General features: G+C 41.0%; 1 protein-coding gene across 4 annotated transcripts in view; it reads right to left on the reverse strand.

The window, feature by feature from the left end:
• The window catches only part of TFDP1 (transcription factor Dp-1), a 118844-nt gene that overhangs the window by 45608 nt on the left and 51174 nt on the right, over window positions 1-22062 (reverse strand). For 3 of the 4 annotated variants that reach the window (XM_045007313.1, XM_045007320.1, XR_006577313.1), the window contains exons 4-7: window positions 14110-14216; window positions 5025-5146; window positions 3436-3601; window positions 3114-3260 (exon numbers count right to left, since the gene is read on the reverse strand). In XM_045007313.1, coding sequence (XP_044863248.1) covers window positions 3114-3260; window positions 3436-3601; window positions 5025-5146; window positions 14110-14216 — 542 coding nt within the window. The remainder of the gene's footprint in view (window positions 1-3113; window positions 3261-3435; window positions 3602-5024; window positions 5147-14109; window positions 14217-22062) is intronic. The other variant, XM_045007330.1, reaches the window with a different exon arrangement.

Genomic DNA, 22062 nt, shown 5'->3' on the forward strand with positions numbered 1-22062 from the left:
AATTTTATTTCATACTTCTTTCTTAAAGGATTGCCTGTCGTCCCTCTGGACTATTCTTGAATTCCCACATTGGAGAAAAATGTAGTACCATACAGTAACAATTATCAGTTTAGATGCAGTTGTGATAAAAAATAGATAGCTGAAATAAGCAGATCTTCCTTTTACAATTTCACCTTTCAAGTAGTACTGAGTGTCAGTGAATGCAATGAGTAATACTAAAGCAGCAGTATGGCGGTAATAATTAAATAACTACATTGACTTATTTTGTTTCGGAGAATCCATCCTCAACATACAGGATTCTGAAGACTATCCACCTTCAAGATCACCATCATTTTCTATAGTTTCAGAGTAATATGCCAATGATAGTGTTTCAGTCACATCATGTATGTCACATAGCCACAGTATATCACCTGTTGCAAGAAGAAAAAAAATCTCCATCATCCAGAAACAACCATAGTTTGTGATAAGACAAAGCCAATTACAAAAAGAGGTAATTGATTAAAAAATTGCCTGGTTTGTTTATGCAACAAACTCACCTTTCCATATGACTGAGAACCCACACTTCATTAATATGGTTCAGTCATTAAGACCAGGATACAGTCCACCCAACAGAGCAGATGTCACAGGGAAATTGCTGGATAAAGTGTATGAAAGAGAAATTGAGCAGCGTGCAAAAGGTCTAAAGGGTAAAATTGTTAACCTGAGTCTTGATGGGTGGAGTAATGTCCACAATGATCCTATTCTATGTGCTTGTGTGAAAACAGAAGAAAGAAATGTCTTCCTTACAGAAACAACTGATACATCAGGAAATGCACACACAGCAGTATACTTACAAGAGGTAGCAGTAAAAGATATAACAAACTGTGAAAAAAAATTCAAATGTCCAGTACGCAGCTTGATCACAGACAATGATGCAAATGTATCCAAGATGAGAAGAAATTATTTAGAAGAGAGTCCCAAGCTAATAACATACTGGTGCAGTGCTCATTTGATGCACCTCCTAGCCAAAGACTTCAGTGTTCCAGAAATAAAGGCTAATGTTACTGAAATTGCAAAATACTTCCATAACAACCACTTTGCAGCAGCAGCTCTGAAAAAAGTGAGAACCACCAAGTTAACTCTCCCACAAGACGTGCAATGGAACTCAGTAGTGGACTGTTCTGAGCACTATATCAAGAACTGGCCTAACCCAATGACCATTTGTGAACAAATTTATGAAAAAAATAGATGGCACTGTCACAGCCAAAGTTCTCATCATTGGGCTTAAGAGAAATGTTGAACACATGCTTAATACCCTGAAGCCTTGAACAAAATGCAGTGAAATAGCTGTTTTATTGCTGATGCTATTGACATTTGGAAGGAATTGAGTGAGATCTTAAAAAGAGAAAATATGCAATGACAAAATTAAATTACAAGCATTAAAAAAAACCAAATGGGACAAGCACCATCTCCAGCTCATTTTCTTGTACGTACTCTCAATACTCGGTACCAGGATCAAACCTTAACTGCGAAGAAGAGGAACTGGCTATGACATGGACATCCAGCAATCATCGCTCCATAATGCCAACTATAATAAACTTCAGAGCTAAGGGTGAACCATTCAAGAAATATATGTTTGCCGATGATGTTTTAAAGAAAGTCACACCAGTGAACTGGTGGAAGTCATTTAAGCATGTGGATTCAGAGACTGTTGAAGTGATAATCTCACTTTTAATAGCAGTAGCTTCTTCTGCCAAAAGAATATTTTCTTCTTTTGGACTAATTCATTCCAAATTGAGAAATCATTTGGAACCTGAAAAAGCAGGAAAGCTTGATTTTCTTTTCCAGATTATGAACAAACAGGAAAATGAAGGTGAAGACGACTGAGTTAGCTGCAGAAGCCAATATTTTAAGTTTCTCATGTTGACCTGGCTGACAGTCGATTAATTTTTTTTTTTTAATATTTCATTTAACTATTTTAGTTAAACAATTTTAACAAAAACAAACCTGATTTTAAAAAACTTGAATGTTTAACTAAATTCAAAAATTCTTATGCTTGTTTTGTTAAAATATTATGTGGTTGTTGTTGAAGAAAAAAAATCCAGAATACACAACGTTGTTGTTTTAATTAAATAAAACAATTAAAATGTCTGTCTGGTGATGTTTCCTCCTAATACAGAATGGCAAGAAAATCCTCCAAATATTAATGATTAGCCTCCGTTGAACTGGAGATCACCTCTCATTGACTTCTAAATATCTGCTTCAATTATCTTTGATAAATAAAATAACCCAACAATCATTCATTTTCTAATATAGCTGTAAAACTAATCTGAAAAGTTTTCAAAATAAATCACTTTAAAAATGGATAGTGTGTACCTTCTAAAAATGAAATCTACATCCATCTCTGAGTTGTGAAGAATATGTATTAAGGTTATACCAACCAACAAGAATGCACTTTTATGTAGAAATGCATGATTAAATTGAATCTTCCTGACTACTGATTTAAATTGATTTGATTTAAATCAAATCCATCCTGATAGCTGCTTGGCGGTTGCCACACAGGGAATATAGGGGAGCGGTGAGCTGATGCGGGGCTGTCGGACCACCCTGGTTCGAAGCCCCCACCAGCTAGCTCCAATGGGCTGCTCTTTCTTCAAGCAGTGGACAAAGCAGGCGGCTGCCAAACAATGCTATAGGGGAGAACTGGGCAACTTTGAATGAGCATGTTCTCTAATTGATCAGCAACGAGACAACGAAACAACGTTAACTGGCACGACATTAAGTGAGGAGTTACTGTACCTTACTAGAACCCCTTCCCTCTGTGCTGAACAGGAACTGGTTCTATAGCTCCTATTGTCAGAAGAGAGTCACCATACTGCCTTAGCAGGTGCTTGTGAGGAGAGTCTCAGAAGAGAGATGGGAAGGGGGGGATGGTGTAGAGGGAGGGACGTAAAGTGGATTGAACATCCTGATATTGCAATCTCCAAGCCACACTTGTCCAAAGGGACTCAGACACCCAATGATTCTGTATTGCTAGCTCAGAAAACCATATTCAGGTAGGATTAGATAACATTAAAAATCTTTTAGATTTATCCAAACAAAAATACCAACTACTGAATTTCCCACAAGTATACCTCTAAATTCTGACATTCCTGAGCTGAGTTAGTAGGTAGACCAATCCATTTGATTTCCTTCTTCTCCTTAGAGATAATATTCATAGCCATAAGGACATTTAAGGCATCGTAGACACGTCGTCTAATATTCTTCTGGTCATAAGCCTGCTGTAGACATAATGAATTAATCAAAAATATGCCTGTGACAAAAACTTTGAAAATGTATTACAGTAGATGAGTAAACTCAGCTAGTATCTCAATTGTTTGATTTAGCATTAGGAAAAACAAAAAACTTACATCTTTTTCCCCACTCAAGTGGCATGCAACCCAGCAACATACTTACTGATTCATTTGGTGAAATGTGATTATCCGTGGTACTAAACTCTGCAACCAACTCATCCGCCACCTCATTGTATGAGGTGGTTCCTTTTCTCTGTACCTTCTCACAAACCTTCATAGAGAAGTGTCGCAAACCCTTGCCATTCTTCTCTCCTTTTTTATTGCGCTTCCTAGAAAAATACATTTTAAAGAAACCGATCAATATTCCAGTTTTCTAGTTTGCCAGATAAACACACATTGTTCTGAAATATAACCTTTACAATTTTTAACCAGCAAAGAAGGCACTGTACGCCTAAAACAGGACAATCAAAGTTATTTTCCTGAATCATGGATTCGATTAAATTTACAACTAATTCTTTGTATTATCTTGAATATGAAACACATCGAGCTAAATTCATCCCTGCTGTAACTCTGCTAGTTTCAATACCAGAGATGAATTTGGATGATTACATTTAGAAGATGTCAAAATTAGTGGTAAAGAAGTTTCTTCTGAAAAGGAGGACAGTAAAGAAAAAACATTCCTATTAACATTAACATCTTCAAGTTGGGGGAAAAAAAGGAAGGACTAAAACTAGAAACCCTGTGAACTGCAGGAGCTAAAATTTATTTTTCTAAAGCATATATAATTTGACATTTAGAAAAGTTAAAATAGTCAAGTATGTTGACTCAAAATCTGATATTGTATTCAACATTACAGAATAACCAAAATATGGATTTGAACGGTCATGGAATACAGCTTTACTATGAATGCTTCAGACCTAGGGTAGATTGCTTCCTACAATACTTTCAGTATTATTGCATAAGCATTTAGAAGAATATGATAGTTAAGTTCTCAGCATACATTTCAAATGAAAAATTGTCTGGGTAACTAAGACAAATATTTTGTTACAATAAAATGTAAATATGAAAGTCAGCAAATGGAATAGCTTTCAATTTCTGCATATATGGGTGCTTAAATACTTTAGGAACAATACAACTCCATAATCCCCTAATATAAATATTTCCTAGCCAAAAAACAACAACAGACACACCAATAAATGTTAACTTTAAAGAAACTACATTCATCAATGGGTCCTTCAAAACAATCTTGTGCATAATGAACCCTCAAAGCACGTTTATGGTAAATCTGGAAGTGACGCTTTCTTCAAGTTGAGCTACGATCTTATTCTTCTCATTTAAAATTGTCTGCAGAATTATGCTTGTTTGGATTGAAACAATATATTGCATTTATATTTTATCTGACAGTACAAGAGGATGAAAAATCTCAGTTGATTTCACTTGTTCTTTTAAGAGCCACTATCTTAGTGTAAATATGACATCAGAACACTACGTGTCCGTTTGTTTCCTCAGAAATGTGACTTTTGCTACACTAAAGTGAAAAGGTGTTCTTATTTCTCTCTCTACTCCAGGTATTAAACATAAACTTAGAGATCTCTTAAATTAAATCTAAGCTGAACCCCTCCTTCATATCAGTGTACTTACAGAGCACATCAATTAAAAAAAAAAAAAAAAAAAAAAAAAAAAGAAGAACTTTAGGACAAAATTTCCAAACAATTCTATTAAACCCTTGTAACTTAACAGAATTTTGCTCACCCAGCAGACCAAGGCGAAGAGTCTGCAGTCTGGTTCTGTGATACAAAGTGTGAACTGGGTGTATGTGGACTTCCTACCAGGATAGTATTTGGCGCTGAAGGTCTCTGAGGTGTACCAATAACCTACAGTTAAAACAAAATAATTTGGAATACAGTCAGAAGACTCCCACATTATTCAGATGCATTTCCCCCACCTTTCTGGAGTCATTTCTTTATTTCCACCTATCTCTCTGAGATAAATAAAATACCACCATACTACTAAAAAACCTGAGCAGTTGTACATGGGTTTTGTACATATTGGCCTAGACAACTGTATGTTCAGGTGACAAGTTTTTATTTTTCCTTCCTTTGATCAATCTCATTTGCTTTCTTGATTTATGATCAAAATTTGGCACAAATCTCACAAAAGTCAAAGAAGCCTCAACAACTTAACACTAGAAAGTCAGCAAAATTTAAAGAGGAAAGGATAAACTACGCTTATAATAGAAAACAAACAAAAAGGAGCTCTAAAGCCACTAACTCCTCTGGTAAGTAGGCATAAAAAGTAGCGTCTACTGCAAAGAACAGCCACATTATCTCTTCTGATTCTCTCTCCTTCCTGCTACTGCATCAAAAACAAAACCAACATAGACCGCTTTGGGCTTGGGTAAAAGTAAAAGTCACTCTTCACTCCACTTCAGATTAATCAGGTTTACCATGAATAGAGCCAATTTTCACAGTATACACGGAACCCTGTTTTCTCTACAGTTGTAGAACTGGATGATGCAGTAACCCTCACCTCTGCTGCAGGATTGTGTTTCACATCTAATCCTGCATAACAATATAACTTTCTAAAGCTTATAGTTATGAAGAAAAACCTCTAAAACAAACTGATACAGAATAGACTTCCTGATTTTGCAGAAAAAAATCTGCCTATTCATCTGAATTGCATCTACCTCCCCAAAAGAGGCATTAAATTGAACCTGAAAGCTAAAACCTCAAAATATCCAGCCCTCCTCCATATTTTTTCTGGGTGTCAAATGCCTCAGTATCCTTCTACCCAGTTGCCTCAAGCTTCTTCCCCAGTCCAATTTCAATAGATTAGCGTCAATACAAAATTCTATAGCACAATGAAAATTGAAAGTTTAAGAGCAGCTGAAGATGAAACACATTCCAGATTTGAAATTCATATTCAATTCATTATTCAAATATACAATACAAGGAATACTTTAAAGACTATTATTCTGTTTCATATTTAATTTAATAAGCACCTCTTACGTTACTTGAAATCAGTCCAGACTTTCAACATGACACAGAATTAAGTGCTGATAAGCTGCAGAAGTCAGATGTTGCCACAGAATTTAGGCCCAGTGTGCCACAGTACAGGGCCCTAGCTATACTATCCCCAAGGGAATTCTGTGCAAAAAAAATAAAAATTCTACGCACAATATTTTAAAATTCTTCAAACTTTATTTGTCAATAAATAAATGTGGTAGCTCCAGCATGGCACTGGGGAGCACAGGCCACTGGCTGCATGAAGGTGGGAGATCACCCTGCAGCCCTCAGCCCCTGGGACAAGGACTCAGCAGCAAGGCTGTACCCAACCCTGACACAGCGCAAAGGCTGGGCCTGCCCCTGGAACACCCCAGGGCCCTGCCCCTCTGTGCTAGACACACCAGGCATGGGCAGGCAGGCTCAGTCCAGCAGGATCCAAGTGTAGAGGGGCTTGGTGTGGGTGGATCCAGGTGTGAGATAAGAGTTATGTGTGGGCAATCTGGGTGCGGGCGGCTCAGTGAGAGATCTGGATGCACAGGGTCTTGTTGGGAGGTTCCAGGTGCAGAGGCAATGGGACTCTGCAGAGGGTCCAGGTGAAGATGGTTGGGGCTCAGCAGGGGGAAATCTGGGTGTATGGGCCTCAGCGGGGTGGTCCATATGAAGGGGAGGTGGGGCTCATGGAGGTGGAGGTTTGATGGGCCTGCTTAACAGGGGAGTTCCAACTGCAGCTGCTGCAGAGGGGATGCTCCAAGCCAGACACCTGCTCCCTCCCTCACCCCCAATTCCCCTATCCCCTTCTCTTTCCCATCCTATCCCCCTTCCCCACAATCCCAACCTCTCCCCTATCCCACCCCACCTTCCTTCCCCATTGCCTCTCCCCTCTCCCCCTTTACCCTGCCCCACTGCGGGCACTCACTCTTGTATAGAAAACAGGATGGCTCCCGGCTTACTGAAGGGGTGCAAAACTAGCACTAGGACCCAGGAGGAGACATCCAGCTGCGGAGCAGAGCAGCACACTGAGCCAGGCAGCTCTGCATGCGCAGAAATGAGAGGGTTGGGGAAGGGGGCAGGAGAAGTGGCATATGAACCCATGTATGTCTGCCCCCTCTTAGCCACCCCCCACGGTCTGCCTCTATTTGGTGGACAATGCTTCTCCCCCCACTATGCCCATAGGCATCCCCAGCCTCTTCTTCCACTTTCCCCAGCTTTCATAGAATCACAGAATATCAGGGTTGGAAGGGACCTCAGGAGGTCATCTTGTCCAACCCCTGTTCAAAGCAGGACCAATTCCAACTAAATCATCCCAGCCAGGGCTTTGTCAAGCCTGACCTTAAAAACTTCTAAGGAAGGAGAGTCCACCACCTCCCTAGGTAACCCATTCCCGCGCTTCATCACCCTTCTTGTGAAAAAGTTTTTCCTAATATCCAACCTAAACCTCCCCAACTGAAACTTGAGACCATTACTCCTTGTTCTGTCATCTGGTACCACTAAGAACAGTCTAGATCCATCCTCTTTGGAACCCCCCTTCAGGTAGTTGAAAGCAGCTATCAAATCCCCCCTCATTCTTCTCTTCTGCAGACCAAACAATCTCAGTTCCCTCAGCTTCTCCTCATAAATCATGTGCTCCAGCCCCCTAATCATTTTAGTTGCCCTCTGCTGGACTCTTTCCAATTTTTCCACATCCTTCTTGTAGTGTGGGGCCCAAAACTGGACACAGTATTCCAGATGAGGCCTCACCAATGTTGAATAGAGGGGAATGATCACGTCCCTCGATCTGTTGGCAATGCCCCCTACTTACACAGCCCAAAATGCCATTAGCCTTCTTGGCAACAAGGACACACTGTTGACTCATACTTTCCTTTACTTCCCTGTCATGTTCTGCAGGGAAGCAAAGAAATCTGTGGGGGGCACGTTTTCTGCGCATGCGCCTTGGCACAGAATTCCCCCAGGAGTAAGCTATACCTACCCTACAACACTGTTTCTGAATTAAGTTTGAATAGCCACCTAAAGCCATATTTAAGTGGAGTTAGCCTGATGTGAGGTTTTGGCAGAACAAGTGTTAATAACTAAGGTCACAGAGCTTGAAAGATTTTCCCCATCACCTACTGGGCAGGACTAAACCTACTAACCAGATGTCCATATGAACAATTATCAAGGAGTCTACTAGCAAAAGCCCTGGTGAAAAGCCAAGCCTATTTTCTCTGCAGCCCCTAAAGGCTTAGAAGGGGGAAGTTGCTGGTATTCCTACCAGAGTGTTGTCCCTATACCTTAAACAGGGACTCCATCTCTCATATCAGCTGTGCTCCCTTTCAACTGCTGGAAAGCTTTGAATTCTCTCCTCCCACCCCCCATTACCTTCTCCACATACTCCAGAAATTTCTATCTGTTGTGGAAGGTCACCTGTTCTTCACTCCTCACCCCCTACCCACAATCCTGCTAGTTGTTGCTGAGAGTAGAAGGGGCATAAAAAGGTTGCATGTCAGCTAATACACCTTTCCTCCTTAAATAGCCCCAGCACTTCTGTTGCATTTCATAGCTTCGTCTGACAATGTCAGCAGCAGGGATAATGGAAGAGTCTGAAAGTTCAAAAGCTTGATCTACACTGGGAAAGTGAGTTATGTTTAATCCCCTCCCCACCAAACTGCCCCGTTTTCACACTCTTGGGTCTTGCAACATTCCTATTTCATTAGTTCTCCAGTCACCACAGACTCTTCCTTCCTAGTTGTTACCTGATATTCTAGTGTAAAAGACAGTCTGGAGATAAATGTGAGAAGGGAGGGACAGGCAATAGAAACAAAAGTGAAACTGTTGAGCAGCATAATCCAGAAGTCTTGAGGTCTTTCTGAGTGTAGCCTTCATTGATTTGAGATCTACCATACCGTTCTCTCACTAGAAGGGAAAACCTATAATGGCAGCAAGCCGTAAAAGAGACCCAGTTCGGGAATATTTTAATGAAGTTCCTCTACCTGTTGGTAAGAGAGGCATGCATGCAAAATGGAAACAGCGCAACAAAGAAACGCAAGGCCTGGTTGCCAAAATGAAACAACATCATGAGAGGTGTTCCTTCTCAGGAGGAAGCTGCACTGAAGATGATGAAAGGAATATGTCTGAACATGCAGGATCTTCAGGTTGGTAAACTTTTTTTATTTCATACTTCTTTCTTAAGGACTGCCTATCTTCCTTCTGGACTATTCTTGAATTCCCATGTTGGAGGAAAAAAAATAGTTGTTACTCTATGGTACTATCATTTTAGCTGACAGTTGTGATAAAAAAATAAATAGCTGAAATAGGCAGATCTTCCTTTTACAGTTTTACCTTTAAAATACAGTAGTGCTGAGTGTCGGTGAATGCACTGAGTAATACTAAAGCAGCAATATGGTAATAATAATTAAACAACTGCATTGACTTATTTTGTTTAGGAGAATCCATCCTCAACATAGAGGATTCTGAAGACTATCCACCTTCAACAGGGGCGGCTCCAGGCCCCAGCATGCCAAGCGCGTGCTTAGGGCGGCATGCATGCGGGAGGTCCGCCGAAGCCATAGGACCACCGGACCCTCTGCAGGCAAGCCGCCTAAGGCAGCCTGCCTGCCATGCTTGGGGCGGCAAAATGCCTAGAGCCGCCCCTGACCTTCAAGATCACCATCATTTTCTATAGTTTCAGAGTAATATGCCAATGATAGTGTTTCAGTCACATCATGTATGTCACATAGCCACAGTATATCACCTGTAGCAAAAAGAAAAAAAATCTCCATCATCCAGAAACAACCATAGATAAGTTTGTGATAAGAACAAACCAATTACAAAAAGAGGTAACTGATGAAAAAATTGCCCAGTTTGTTTATGCAACAAACTCTCCTTTCCGTATAATTGAGAACCCACACTTCATTAACATGGTTCAGTCATTAAGACCAGGATACAATCCACCCAACAGAGCAGATGTCACAGGGAAATTGCTGGATAAAGTGTATGAATGTGTGGAAGTAGAGAAAGAACTGACAGGGATTTGTAGGGGATCTTAATGCATAACAGTTTCTGTTAGCAAGAGTCAGGCTAGCTGTAACCCATATCACACGAGATTTGTAGAAGCGAGGATTGTGTGAGGCAAGTGGGAAAGAATTGTGTGAGAAGTTGTTGCGACCTTGTGTCGATAACGAGGAATGTAGACTGGCGTCTAAATAGAAGTGAGAAAAATAAGATATCAAGATGGCCTATGTATAAACAAAATGCAGCTGTTGCTTATTATTGTATGTAACAAAAATATATGCTTGCTGTAATTGTTTGCCTGTAGAGAGACCTGCCTAGGAGGGGGAAACCCTGTGTTCTAGCGCACTCTCTCCCTCTATGCAACTGTAAAGAGAAAATAAAGTATCTGACTCTGCTGCACCTAACCAAAAAGTGCGACCTAAGTTTTTCTCCGACAAAAGAGAAACTGAGCAGTGTGCAAAAGGTCTAAAGGGTAAAATTGTTAACCTGAGTCTTGATGGGTGGAGTAATGTCCACAATGATCCTATTCTATGTGTTTGTGTGACAACAGAAGAAAGGAATGTCTTCCTTACAGAAACAATTGATACATCAGGAAATGCACACACAGGAGAATACTTACAAGAAGTAGCAGTAAAAGATATAACAAACTGTGAAAAAAATTCAAATGTCTAGTACGCAGCTTGGTCACAGACAATGATGCAAATGTATCCAAGATGAGAAGAAATTATTTAGAAGAGAGTCCCAAGCTAATAACATACTGGTGCAGTGCTCATTTGATGCACCTCCTAGCCAAAGACTTCAGTGTTCCAGAAATAAAGGCTAATGTTACTGAAATTGCAAAATACTTCCATAACAACCACTTTGCAGCAGCAGCTCTGAAAAAAGTGAGAACCACCAAGTTAACTCTCCCACAAGACGTGCAATGGAACTCAGTAGTGGACTGTTCTGAGCACTATATCAAGAATTGGCCTAACCCAATGACCATTTGTGAACAAATTTATGAAAAAAATAGATGGCACTGTCACAGCCAAAGTTCTCATCATTGGGCTTAAGAGAAATGTTGAACACATGCTTAATACCCTGAAGCCTTGAACAAAATGCAGTGCAATAGCTGTTTTATTGCTGATGCTTTTAACATTTGGAAGGAATTGAGTGAGATCTTAAAAAAAGAAATATACGACAGAGTTAAATTACAAGCATTAAAAAAAATGAGTGGGACAAGCACCATCTCCAGTTCATTTACTTGTAAATATTCTCAATACTCGGTATCAGGGTCAAACCTTGACTGCTGAAGAAGAGGAGTTGGCTATGACATGGACATCCTGCAATCATCCCTCCATAATGCCAACTATAATAAACTTCAGAGCTAAGGGTGAACCATTCAAGAAATACATGTTTGCCGATGATGTTTTAAAGAAAGTCACACCAGTGAACTGGTGGAAGTCACTTAAGCACTTGGATTCAGAGGCTGTTGAAGTGATAATCTCACTTTTAACAGCAGTAGCTTCTTCTGCCAATGTAGAAAGAATATTTTCTTCCTTTGGACTAATTCATTCCAAATTGAGAAATCGTTTGGGACTTGAAAAGGCAGGAAAGCTTGTTTTTCTTTTCCATGTTATGTAGAAACAGGAAAATGAAGGTGAAGACAACTGAGTTAGCTGCAGAAGCCAATATTTTTTTAAGTTTCTCATGTTGACCTGGCTGACACAGTCAATAGTTAATTTAATTTGTTTTCCCCCCCCCTTAAATATTAGGTAACAAAAACAAACCTGATTTTAAAAAACTTGAATGTTTAACTAAATTCAAAAATTCTTATGCTTGTTTTGTTAAAATATTATATATTTGCTGTTGAAGAAAAAAATCTAGAATACATAACGTTGTTTTAATTAAATAAAACAATTTAAGTGTCTGTCTGGTGATGTTCTCCTCCTAATACAGCAGGGCAAAAAAATCCTCCAAGTTTTAATGATTAACTTATTGAATTGGAGATAGTTCACCTTCCAATGACTTCATAAATATCTGTTTCAACACTTGTCCCCTACAAAGGACCTATTTTACTCAGTTATTACTTCATATGACTACACTGTGACATCAAATCAATAGCTGATTTAATTCATAACAGGAACTGCAATGCAATAAAATAGTCTGCAGTCATGTAAACATTTCATTAGGTAGTAGTCCACAATCTCAGAGGGGACTCTTGAGAACTGTCTGAAGCTGAACTGTTTTAGGATTGGTCTACACAAAGAGTTTGTACCTATATAACTAGTTCAGTTAAAAAAATAATCATCATCATACCTCTAACGGAAATAGTTAAACAAATGCAACATCTGTGGATTACCACATCCCTACCGTGGATGCAGTCAAATCCGTTTAGCCTATTAGCTATATTGGTATAACTGTACAGTCTAAACTGGGGGGAGTGGGGCGATTGTTGAACTGTCTTAACTATACAAGTATAGTTAAAGAAGTGCAGTGTGTGCGTGTAAAACTGTAGCTTCTTGAATTCTCTCAGCAATACCACCACCTCTTACTCCGTTCCCCTCCCCACCAATTCTCTTAGCTCTGTTTATATACTGAAAATCAATCCACATTAAACCATGAGCGCACACACAAAATCAAATGTTTTTATACTATGGAACCTATTTTTTCTTTTATAAAATGAAATGCTTATGAAAGATGCTGTGTTGAAGTCCTATTTTCCCCCAGAGAACAGTATAGTAAAGGCAGCAGCTGTGCCCTCACTGTCTTGCAAATGTAACAACCTTGACCACTTTTACAGATAAGACTATAATTCAGTTTCTATGCAAATTAAAATCCTTGGCAAAAGTTAGTCTCTACAGAGAAGCCAACTATAACACCTCTCCCTAGGTAATAGAATAAGAACATCAGTTGATGTCATATGGGTCACCAAATGAATAGTTTTGTTTGCTATTGCAGTAATATGGATCATACTTGGAACTTGCATTCTAGAGACAACCATTTTTATCTCATCACTAGCTCAGGGGTTGGCAACCTTTCAGGAGTGGTGTGCCGAGTCTTCATTTATTCACTCCAATTTAAGGTTTTGAGTCCCAGTAATACATTTTAACGTTTTTAGAAGGTCTCTTTCTATAAGTCTATAATATATAACTAAACTATTGTTGTATGTAAAGTAAATAAGGTTTTTAAAATGTTTAAGAAGCTTCATTTAAAATTAAATTAAAATGCAGAGCCCCCTGGACCAGTGGTCAGGACCCGGGCAGTGTGAGTGCCACTGAAAATCAGCTCGCATGCCACAGGTAGCCTACCCCTGCACTAGCCCCTTAAGTTATCCAGTCTATACACATTTTGCTTTTTTTTAAAAATTACAATATGCTTTTCAGCAGAAATGTCTGATATAACCATTTCTAAAAATATGGCCAAAAAATCCTATAAAAATCCCATTGATTTTCCAATTTTGATCTCAATAACATATTTGCAAATGGGCTTTTGGATAAAGTTTCAGGTTGGTGTGTTTTGAAAGCATCACGGATTTATCACAGAAAGACTGACAGACAGTAGAGGAATCTGAATATTCAGTGGTCTGAAGTGTTGAGGGTTGATGTAGTTTTTGGTCAATAACAGGCATGATTAGCCCAACACATGCTCCCTCTCCCCACAAAAACAACGTTATCAAGACTAGTGTTCCGAGTACAATTTAAAGTCATACTAAATAGCCCTTACTATATAGAAAAGTGAGATGGTACATTCTACATAGAAATAATAACAACTGATAGTTTATATGAAGCATTTACACTGAACCACAGTTAGGTTCATAATATGTACAATCAAAGGTAAAAAACAAAAATTTAAAGTCTCCTTACCACTTGCTGTGCAATGTTGACATTAGACTGTCCAAACGTTTTTGGCAGGAGCTGTTTTCCAAGTGTATTTACTGTAGAAGGATGAACAGCCACTAATGAAACAACCCCTAAAACAAATATGAATACATGTTTTCAGGTCAGCTTTGTTTCTTTCAGTAAATCTAAATTCATATTAATATCAAAGCACATAAAATTCAGTGAAAACATTTTCAATAGGCATCTAAACAAGCATCAAAAACAAATTTCTGAAGATGTATATGAAGACACCCTATGTATGAAAGTATATATAAGTATATTATTGCAATATGTTTTTCCATCCTGCCTTCAAACACACAGAAAATTAAGATTCCCAGTATGCCCTCCCAGTCTTCCTCTGTTGTGGACAATTGATGCTCCATGATCCATAAAATCTTCCAAGCTTTTAAAAAACAAATACCCCAAAACCCACTCTCTCCTATACTCACAATGTAGTACCAACAGGTGGAATTGTTCATAGAACTGACTGCCTCAGCACCGCAGTGTCTCATCTCTGCTCAGAGAAGCAAAAGGTTCTTCTAAGACACACTCTCCAGGCAGAAGCTTTTTCCATTTTTCTCTATCCTTGATACGTCCCTTTCTCCTCCTCCCCTCCCCAGCAGGGAGGGGATTTTTGAGAACAGGAGCCCGCAGGAAATTGGTATTTGAAAAGAAAAAGCTCAGCAGTGTTGCAGGCCCAGCTAAAATTAAAGGGGCTCCTTCCTGCTCAGTTGTGCAATTTTGTAGTGCCTCACCCCACTCAACAGCAAGGTACTAGCCAAGCCATTAGCTATTTAGGGCAGAAATTCAGCAGCAGAAACTGGCTTTGCATAATCTCCAAGCCATATATTCCTAGCTAGTCAATGCTTCAGGCTAAGGTGAAACATTGGAGTCAGCCCTTGCTGCAATAGCAACAACATGGCAGGCAATCCTTCAAGTGCTTAAGGCAGTTAGGTAGTTGATACCTGGCATTTTGGAAGCAACAAGCCAGAGGTCCTTGGCTGTTTTATTTATTTATTTATTTATTTCAGCTGACAGGGGTGAAATATGGTGTCCTTGTCTTCAAGAGTAAGTCCGAAGGACAAGAAAAATCTATGGGGCAGGACACTCTCCTCAACCCAACCCTTTCCGGCCATGTATATGTTACAGGAACTATACACACATAGTGACATAGCTACAGCACTGTAGCTATGCTGGACTAACCCTGTTACGTAAATGCAGCCTACAGCGACAGGAGGGGGTTTTCTGTCTCTGTAGGAACACCACCTCTCCAAGTGATAGTAGGTAGGTCAATTGATAGTAGGTAGGTCAATTCTTCCATCGACCTAGCTGCGTCTATGCTGGGGATTAGGTCAACATAACTACAATGTTCAAGTGTATGGAACCTTTATATCCCCTGAAGAATGTAACTATGTCAACCAAAATTTAAACTGTAGATCAGGCCTCCAATTACCACAACAACCAGGTTGGTTGGTTGTTAGTTTGATTTTTGGTCCCAACTGTTCCAGGACAGGCCTTAGCCAGTCCTTGTTGTAGTTGGTATCTTGAACTCCTCCTGCCCTTTTGCTGGCTCTCTCGGCCCCTCTTTCTCTGAGGGCTGCTCTGACTCTCACAACCTCTTAAAACAAAACATCTGTTTAAAACAAAAACAAAAAAAACCCCACTCAAATGTCTCAGATTCCCCATATTTGAGACCAGTTACCATCAGATCAAGGCAGCTGGATTACATTCTCTCAGTTCTCCCAGATGCAGGTTTGTGCATGGCTTAGCCTGCCATTTCACTTATTTAACACTGTTCCCCATCTCCCCTATAGTGACTCAGCAGCCTGGTCTCATCCATGTTGCAGCCTGCTGGTGCACACCATTTTTTGTTGAGAACCACTTCAGCAAGGCTTTAAAACCTCATAAAACATTAGGGCTTCAAGCATCATTGCTCATGGCATACTCTGCTCTTCTCCCCTTATCATTATCCCCTGCTTCCATATATATTAAAAAGAGCAGGTCTGAGACTGGGGCAACAGCTGTAGCTTAAGAAACAGCAGAAACTTTACAACTGTGAGACTGGGTAATTCACTGCTCTACCATATCTGATGTGACTAGTTCAAGCATTCAATAAGATGTCTTTTTGTACCATGACCAAAGCAGCACTCCAAAAGGGTAAAAAAGGAAGAGAGAAAGAAGGGGGAGGGCACTGTACCATTCTCTCCCCTCACAAACCCTCCCCACTTTGAAATAAAACTCTTTTAAGTATGGCTTCTAAATAAAAATTTTAAAAATTTAACATTAGTCAAATGGACTTTCAAAACTGAGAAAGTCTCCACATAAATTTTCAAGTTCCCTTCCCTCATCCATCATACCATCACCCCACCCGAGCTCCACTGGACTTGCAAACAAGCAGTGAAGCAATTACTCCTTTTCCTGAAGATTTTTTGGGTGTTTATTCAAGACCAATCCTGGTAGGAAAGAGAACATACAGGTTTCACCCAATGCTGGTTCTGCCTACAACTGACAGTACTATCTCATTTCTACATGGAGTCCAAGCGTTTCTGATAGGACAATGAAAATCCTAAGGAGAAATTTCTACAAGGAAACCTGTGCCCATGTGCAATTCTGCCTGTATCCACAGTGTAACCTATATTGTGTAGCACTGAACACTTGACATTAGCAGGAATTTAGTGGCTCAGAAACTCAGTCTTTTGGATGCATACACGTGCCGGTTCAGCATCCATGAATCTCCAGGATAGAGGAAAACTTCTATTCCACATACTTTCAAACTCCCAGATCTACAGCATGAGGCTATTGCCCTGCAATCTCAGTAGTCTTGCCTTCTAGAACACGAATATTCTGGATAGCTCATGTACTTCCCACTCAAATCTAGAAATTACCCAAGAGTCTGGGAATGTCAAGGGATTCTGCTAACTTGATCCTTATGTTGCTTCTGAAAGAAAAAGAATCTCTTTTCCCTTTATAGAGCACTCCTGCAGAGAGACTGAAAAATATTGATGTCTCCTTGGCTTTGTTGTAAGCCTTCATTTCCATTTTTTGTATAATAAATGCACAAGTAGATAAAAGAAAAATATTCTGTATGGAAATGATTCATCTGCCATAAAGGCTTATTAATCAGAATTTAATGTTTGTTTTCTGAACTTGGGCATATGGCTGGGGAGTGAGAGAAGCAATCAGTTCTCTGAAGAGCTTCACCTGCTACTGCTACATTGTGGAGCTAGAGAGGTTGTTTGTTTAAAAAGAGAGGAGCCTCTGTGCTTTGAAGATGAAGGAGGAATACATCACTTGTAATGGACCAGAGAGCACCACCAGGTGCTCACTTTAGAGAAGTTACAGATAGTTAGCAGTGGGAAGAGAGGTAAGTAAACATTACTTATCATGCACTGCTATTGTATCATGTCTATTACTAGGAATATTTTGAAAATAGCTCTTCCCCATTCTCACCAAAACCCAGGTCAAACTGCAAAGGCTGGCATTCTAGCTGGAGAAAAAGAATATTAGCACAACATACTCATATGGACATCAGAAAGGGAGAAAGTTCACTCTTCAATTTGGCTCTCTACTAAATAAATCTGGCCTATCAAATGACAGACCTTTCCAAAGGCCAAATGCTTTCAATCACGCAAATCTCTGTGCAATAATGTCACACTCTTTCTGCAATGTTTAAGTGGCCTGACATTAGATGTATTGATACTTAGTTATGACCTCAGACTCCCTTCATAGCATCTTCAAATAGTTGATCATTTATAAAGAGCCACTCTATCCTAGTTCAGGAAGTTGTATTTGGCTAGTATATCTGGCACATGACTCTGCATTTGTGGGGTAATTGATGAATACAACCTCCGGTCCATACGCAGTGGCACAGGACCTAGCCAACAGAACTGAAAATGGGAATTATGGGGAGGGTTTTTGTAGTGTTCACATTCCCTCCCCTTGTTGACAGGGGCTTAGTAGGGAAGACTGACAGCTAAAGAGTCAGCAGCAAAAGCGTGATGAAGCACATTTTCTGTAATATTTTTATGAATCCTATGTGTGCCTCAGTTTCCTCTGTATTTCACATGGCTACCCAGTGGGGGGCGAGGGAAGGGAGGACAGTTTGTTCTCAGGGCAGGCGAAGGCCTGCTCTACACTACAAAGTTAGATGGATGTAAGCCCCCTTACGTCGACATAGATGTGCACGTCTACACTTAAATTTGTCTCCCACCAATGCAAGCGTCCCATTGCACATACATAGTAACACCAGCTCCCCAAACAGCGTTGAGCCATGGTCAATGTATGGAGGTCAAAACAGCAAATGTAGACACTGCATTAACTTATGTTGACCCTAATAGTCCTGCAGCAGCTGTCCCACAATGTCTGACACTTACCACTCTAGTCACAATTGTTAACTCCTCTGTCTAGGGGTCACACAGACCTAAATCACCCCACACACACACTAAAAACCCCACAAATTTTTGAAAAGACTTTTCCTGATTGTCCAGCTTGGTGAGCACACCTCTATCTGCTCTCCATTGTTGTAACTGCCCAGCTGACCATGCTGATTACATGCTCCAGAAATGCTCCAGCATGGAGGAGACAGGAGATATTGGATCTCCAGGGCTTTGGGAAGAAGAGGCAGTGCTGGAACAGCTCCAAGCCAGCTACAGTAACATCAACATCTACGAACAGATTGCTTGGGGGATGCAAGAGAAGGAGTACCACAGAGGTCAGCAGCAGTGCCGTGTGAAAACCAAGGAACTGTGAATGCCAGAGAGGCCAACAATTGATCTGGTGCTGAGCTCCAGACTTGCCAGTTTTACAAAGAATTGTATGCCATACTTGGCAGAGACCCCATTACCACCACGGGTACCTCTGAGGAGGCCAAGTAACAGGCCCATGCCATGAACAGCGAGGAGGAGCAGCAGCAGCATGGGGGACAGGCAATCAGGGTATCCAGCTGTGCTGCAAGTCAGAACTTGTTTTTGACTCCACTGCAGTCCAGCCAGTCCCTGCAGTTGAGCATAGGCTAGCCCGCTGCAGGGGAAAGAAATTTGGTAAGTGTGTAAATAAGTTTCCAATTACAGTGATGGCACCCCCAACTTAGTCAGACATTCATCAACTTTTCATTAATTTACCCATGCTACAAGAGGTACAATGAACAGAGGTAGAAGGAAGAGTTATCTGCTTTTCAATCACCTATATAGTTAGGTGGGGGAGGGGCATGCAGAGCAGTTTGTTTGCATACACAGCGATAGGGTGACCATACATCCCCCTTTTTTAAGCCATCCCACCTGTCCTGACTTTTTTGGCAAAAGTGATCATCAGTTGGCAAGAGCAAATGGGACAAATGCCCACTTGACAAAAAATTGGGGCACGCACCCCTAGGGGACACAGAGGAACGTGCAGGGGGAGAGTGGCAACTCCAGACCTGCAGGGCACAGGGCTCCAGAGATCAGTGACACCAGCCACATGGAGGGCGGGGGAAGGAGGATTTGGGTGAGCAATGATCCCAGATGCACGGGGGGGACGTGCAGGACTCAGTTGACACAGTGATGCCAGCCCCGCATTGAGAGGGGCAACAGGGCTCAGGCAAGAAGCAATGCCAGCCCCATGCAGGAAGGGACAGCAGGGCTCAGATGAGAGCCCTGGGTGGGGGGAGAGGCAGGGCTTGGGCCAGCCCTGGGGGGCAAGAGGGGGAAGGGGGCAGGGTACTGGCCAGCCCCATGTCTGGGAGGGGCAGGGGAGAGGGAACAAGCCAGCACCCCGCACAGGGGTGCAGGGCTCAAGTGAGCCCCACGTGGTGTCCCATTTTCCCTCTGGGAAATATGGTCACCTTACATTGGGATGCCCCTTGAATCTTCTTGAGAGATCATGGTGAAACTTCTATGGAAGTACACCACAACCCTCTCCTGAAGGTATCTAGTAGGGATGGCAGCCTTATTGCTTCCTCCATGGGAGGAAAACACTTTCCCATGCCAGGTGGCAATAATTTTAGCGGGCACCACTGCAGTAAACAGCGGCATACAGGGCCGGACTGACTCAGGACCCCAGCAGCAGCTGTGTGCTCTCTCTCTGTTCCTTTGTTACCTCAGGAGTGAGCCATCAGCAAACACCACCACCTACAGAAAATGGTGCCAGTATTCAGTGCCTTTGCCCTACACACATTTTCATGCAACCGAGCAGTTCCCTCCTCTTCTCCTGAGGGAATTGTTTGCCAAAAATTAAAAATTATGCACACAATATTTTAAAATTCTGCAAATTTTATTTGTCAATAAATAAATGTGGCTTGAAATTAGGCAAAGGTTTCAAGCCACCAGAGGAGCAAAGGCATAAATCTACTCAAGGTATGGTAGTGAGACATGTATAATGGGAGAGTGGTGAGCATTCCCTTCTAGAAACTACAGAAAAAGAGGACAATGACACAGCCATAGAAATGGCTGATGCTGCAAGGCAGTGCACAAAAACAGGTGGCATCAAGGAATATCCTCAGAAGCATGATGTTTCTAGGCACTTAAAACCAAGGAATAGGATGACAGATGACTTGAAGTTTCGATACAACCACATAACTGCAAAACCATCCATTACATCCTGCACACTGCCAAAAGTCTCAGTTCTGCAAAGCAGGAGACAGATTAGTGCATGACTTGCATGACAATTGACCCCACATTGGATTTTCCCACTCCAAAATGACTTGCCCCCACTATTAGGCTGCTCTTCCATCAGTGTCAAGATTTTCACTGTGACTTGTCTAAGGTGAGAGTACACTATTGCAGGGGGAAATAACGCAGATAAGTACTGTTTGCACCATCAATCCTTACAAAGAGCAAAAGATATCCAAAAATACTTGAATCATGTAGCACTCACTTGAGCTACTGATGTAGCAGTATTCACTGTGGGACCCACATACCATCTGTACCAAAATTCTTGGTACAGATCAAGGGAGGGGGACACACATGCAGTTAGGTTAAAATACTACACTATATGGTACTGGATACGTTTTTATATAATTTATGCAGCAAGCCACGGTGTAGCTGGGGGGCCAGAGGATATTGGCGGGGCGGGGGGGATCTATTTTGTTTCTAAGGTAAACTCCCAAAGTCTACTTCAGTTATTGTTTTGGTCATTCTGTCTGTGGGACAGAAGGGGAGGAAAAGAGAGTATAAGAATCAGCCCCACAAACCTGACAAAGTAAAACCAAGAATGCCAACAATATCAATAAATCAGAGGTCAGACATACATTAGTTCATGGATTAGGACATTACCAAAAAACCCACAACCCTCACCTGAAATTCCAGCACAGATGGTGGGTGGAGTTGGGAGAATTAGCTGAAGGAAAGTGGGTGCTGAAACAACAGATGGGAGGCTCTAGGTGGACACTGGATTAAGTGAAATTTTGTAGGAGTCAGGGGCCAGTCTAGATAGGTAAAGAGCAGTAAGAAGAGGTGGCCCAAACGAGGGAACTGTAGAAACAAAAGCAGAAAGGTGGCTGAGAAGAGAGACAAATTACACCTCTCAGAGCCAAGTTGGGCTGACCGCCTTACATATGGCCAATCAATGTGGCTACTTATCTAAGGCAAGAAGGATTCAGCCCAGACAGGACATGAGGGTTTGATTTTTTTTTTCTATGAAGCACAACATGCTATGTATCTAACAGAATCAACTATGCTCTATACATGTACTAATATATCAGCTGATCTTCCAAAGGAGGCTGCTGGTATATAAAAGCAGATAGGCTACGATGACACATGAAACTATAAGCCCAGAACCAGTTTAGACACTGCAAAAGAGAATTTCCTGCAATATCCAGTATGAACTTTATTAAATTAAGTTAAACCTGACTGAACTAAGTGTATTACCTTTTGGGTCCACTGTATTAAAAATGCAATTGGTAAAAAGGAAGAAGTTACTCACCTTGTGCAGTAAGGATGGTTCTTCGAGATGTGTCCCCCTATG

The sequence above is a fragment of the Mauremys mutica genome, chromosome 1 (genome assembly GCF_020497125.1).
Source record: "Mauremys mutica isolate MM-2020 ecotype Southern chromosome 1, ASM2049712v1, whole genome shotgun sequence".
Taxonomy (NCBI): domain Eukaryota; kingdom Metazoa; phylum Chordata; order Testudines; family Geoemydidae; genus Mauremys; species Mauremys mutica.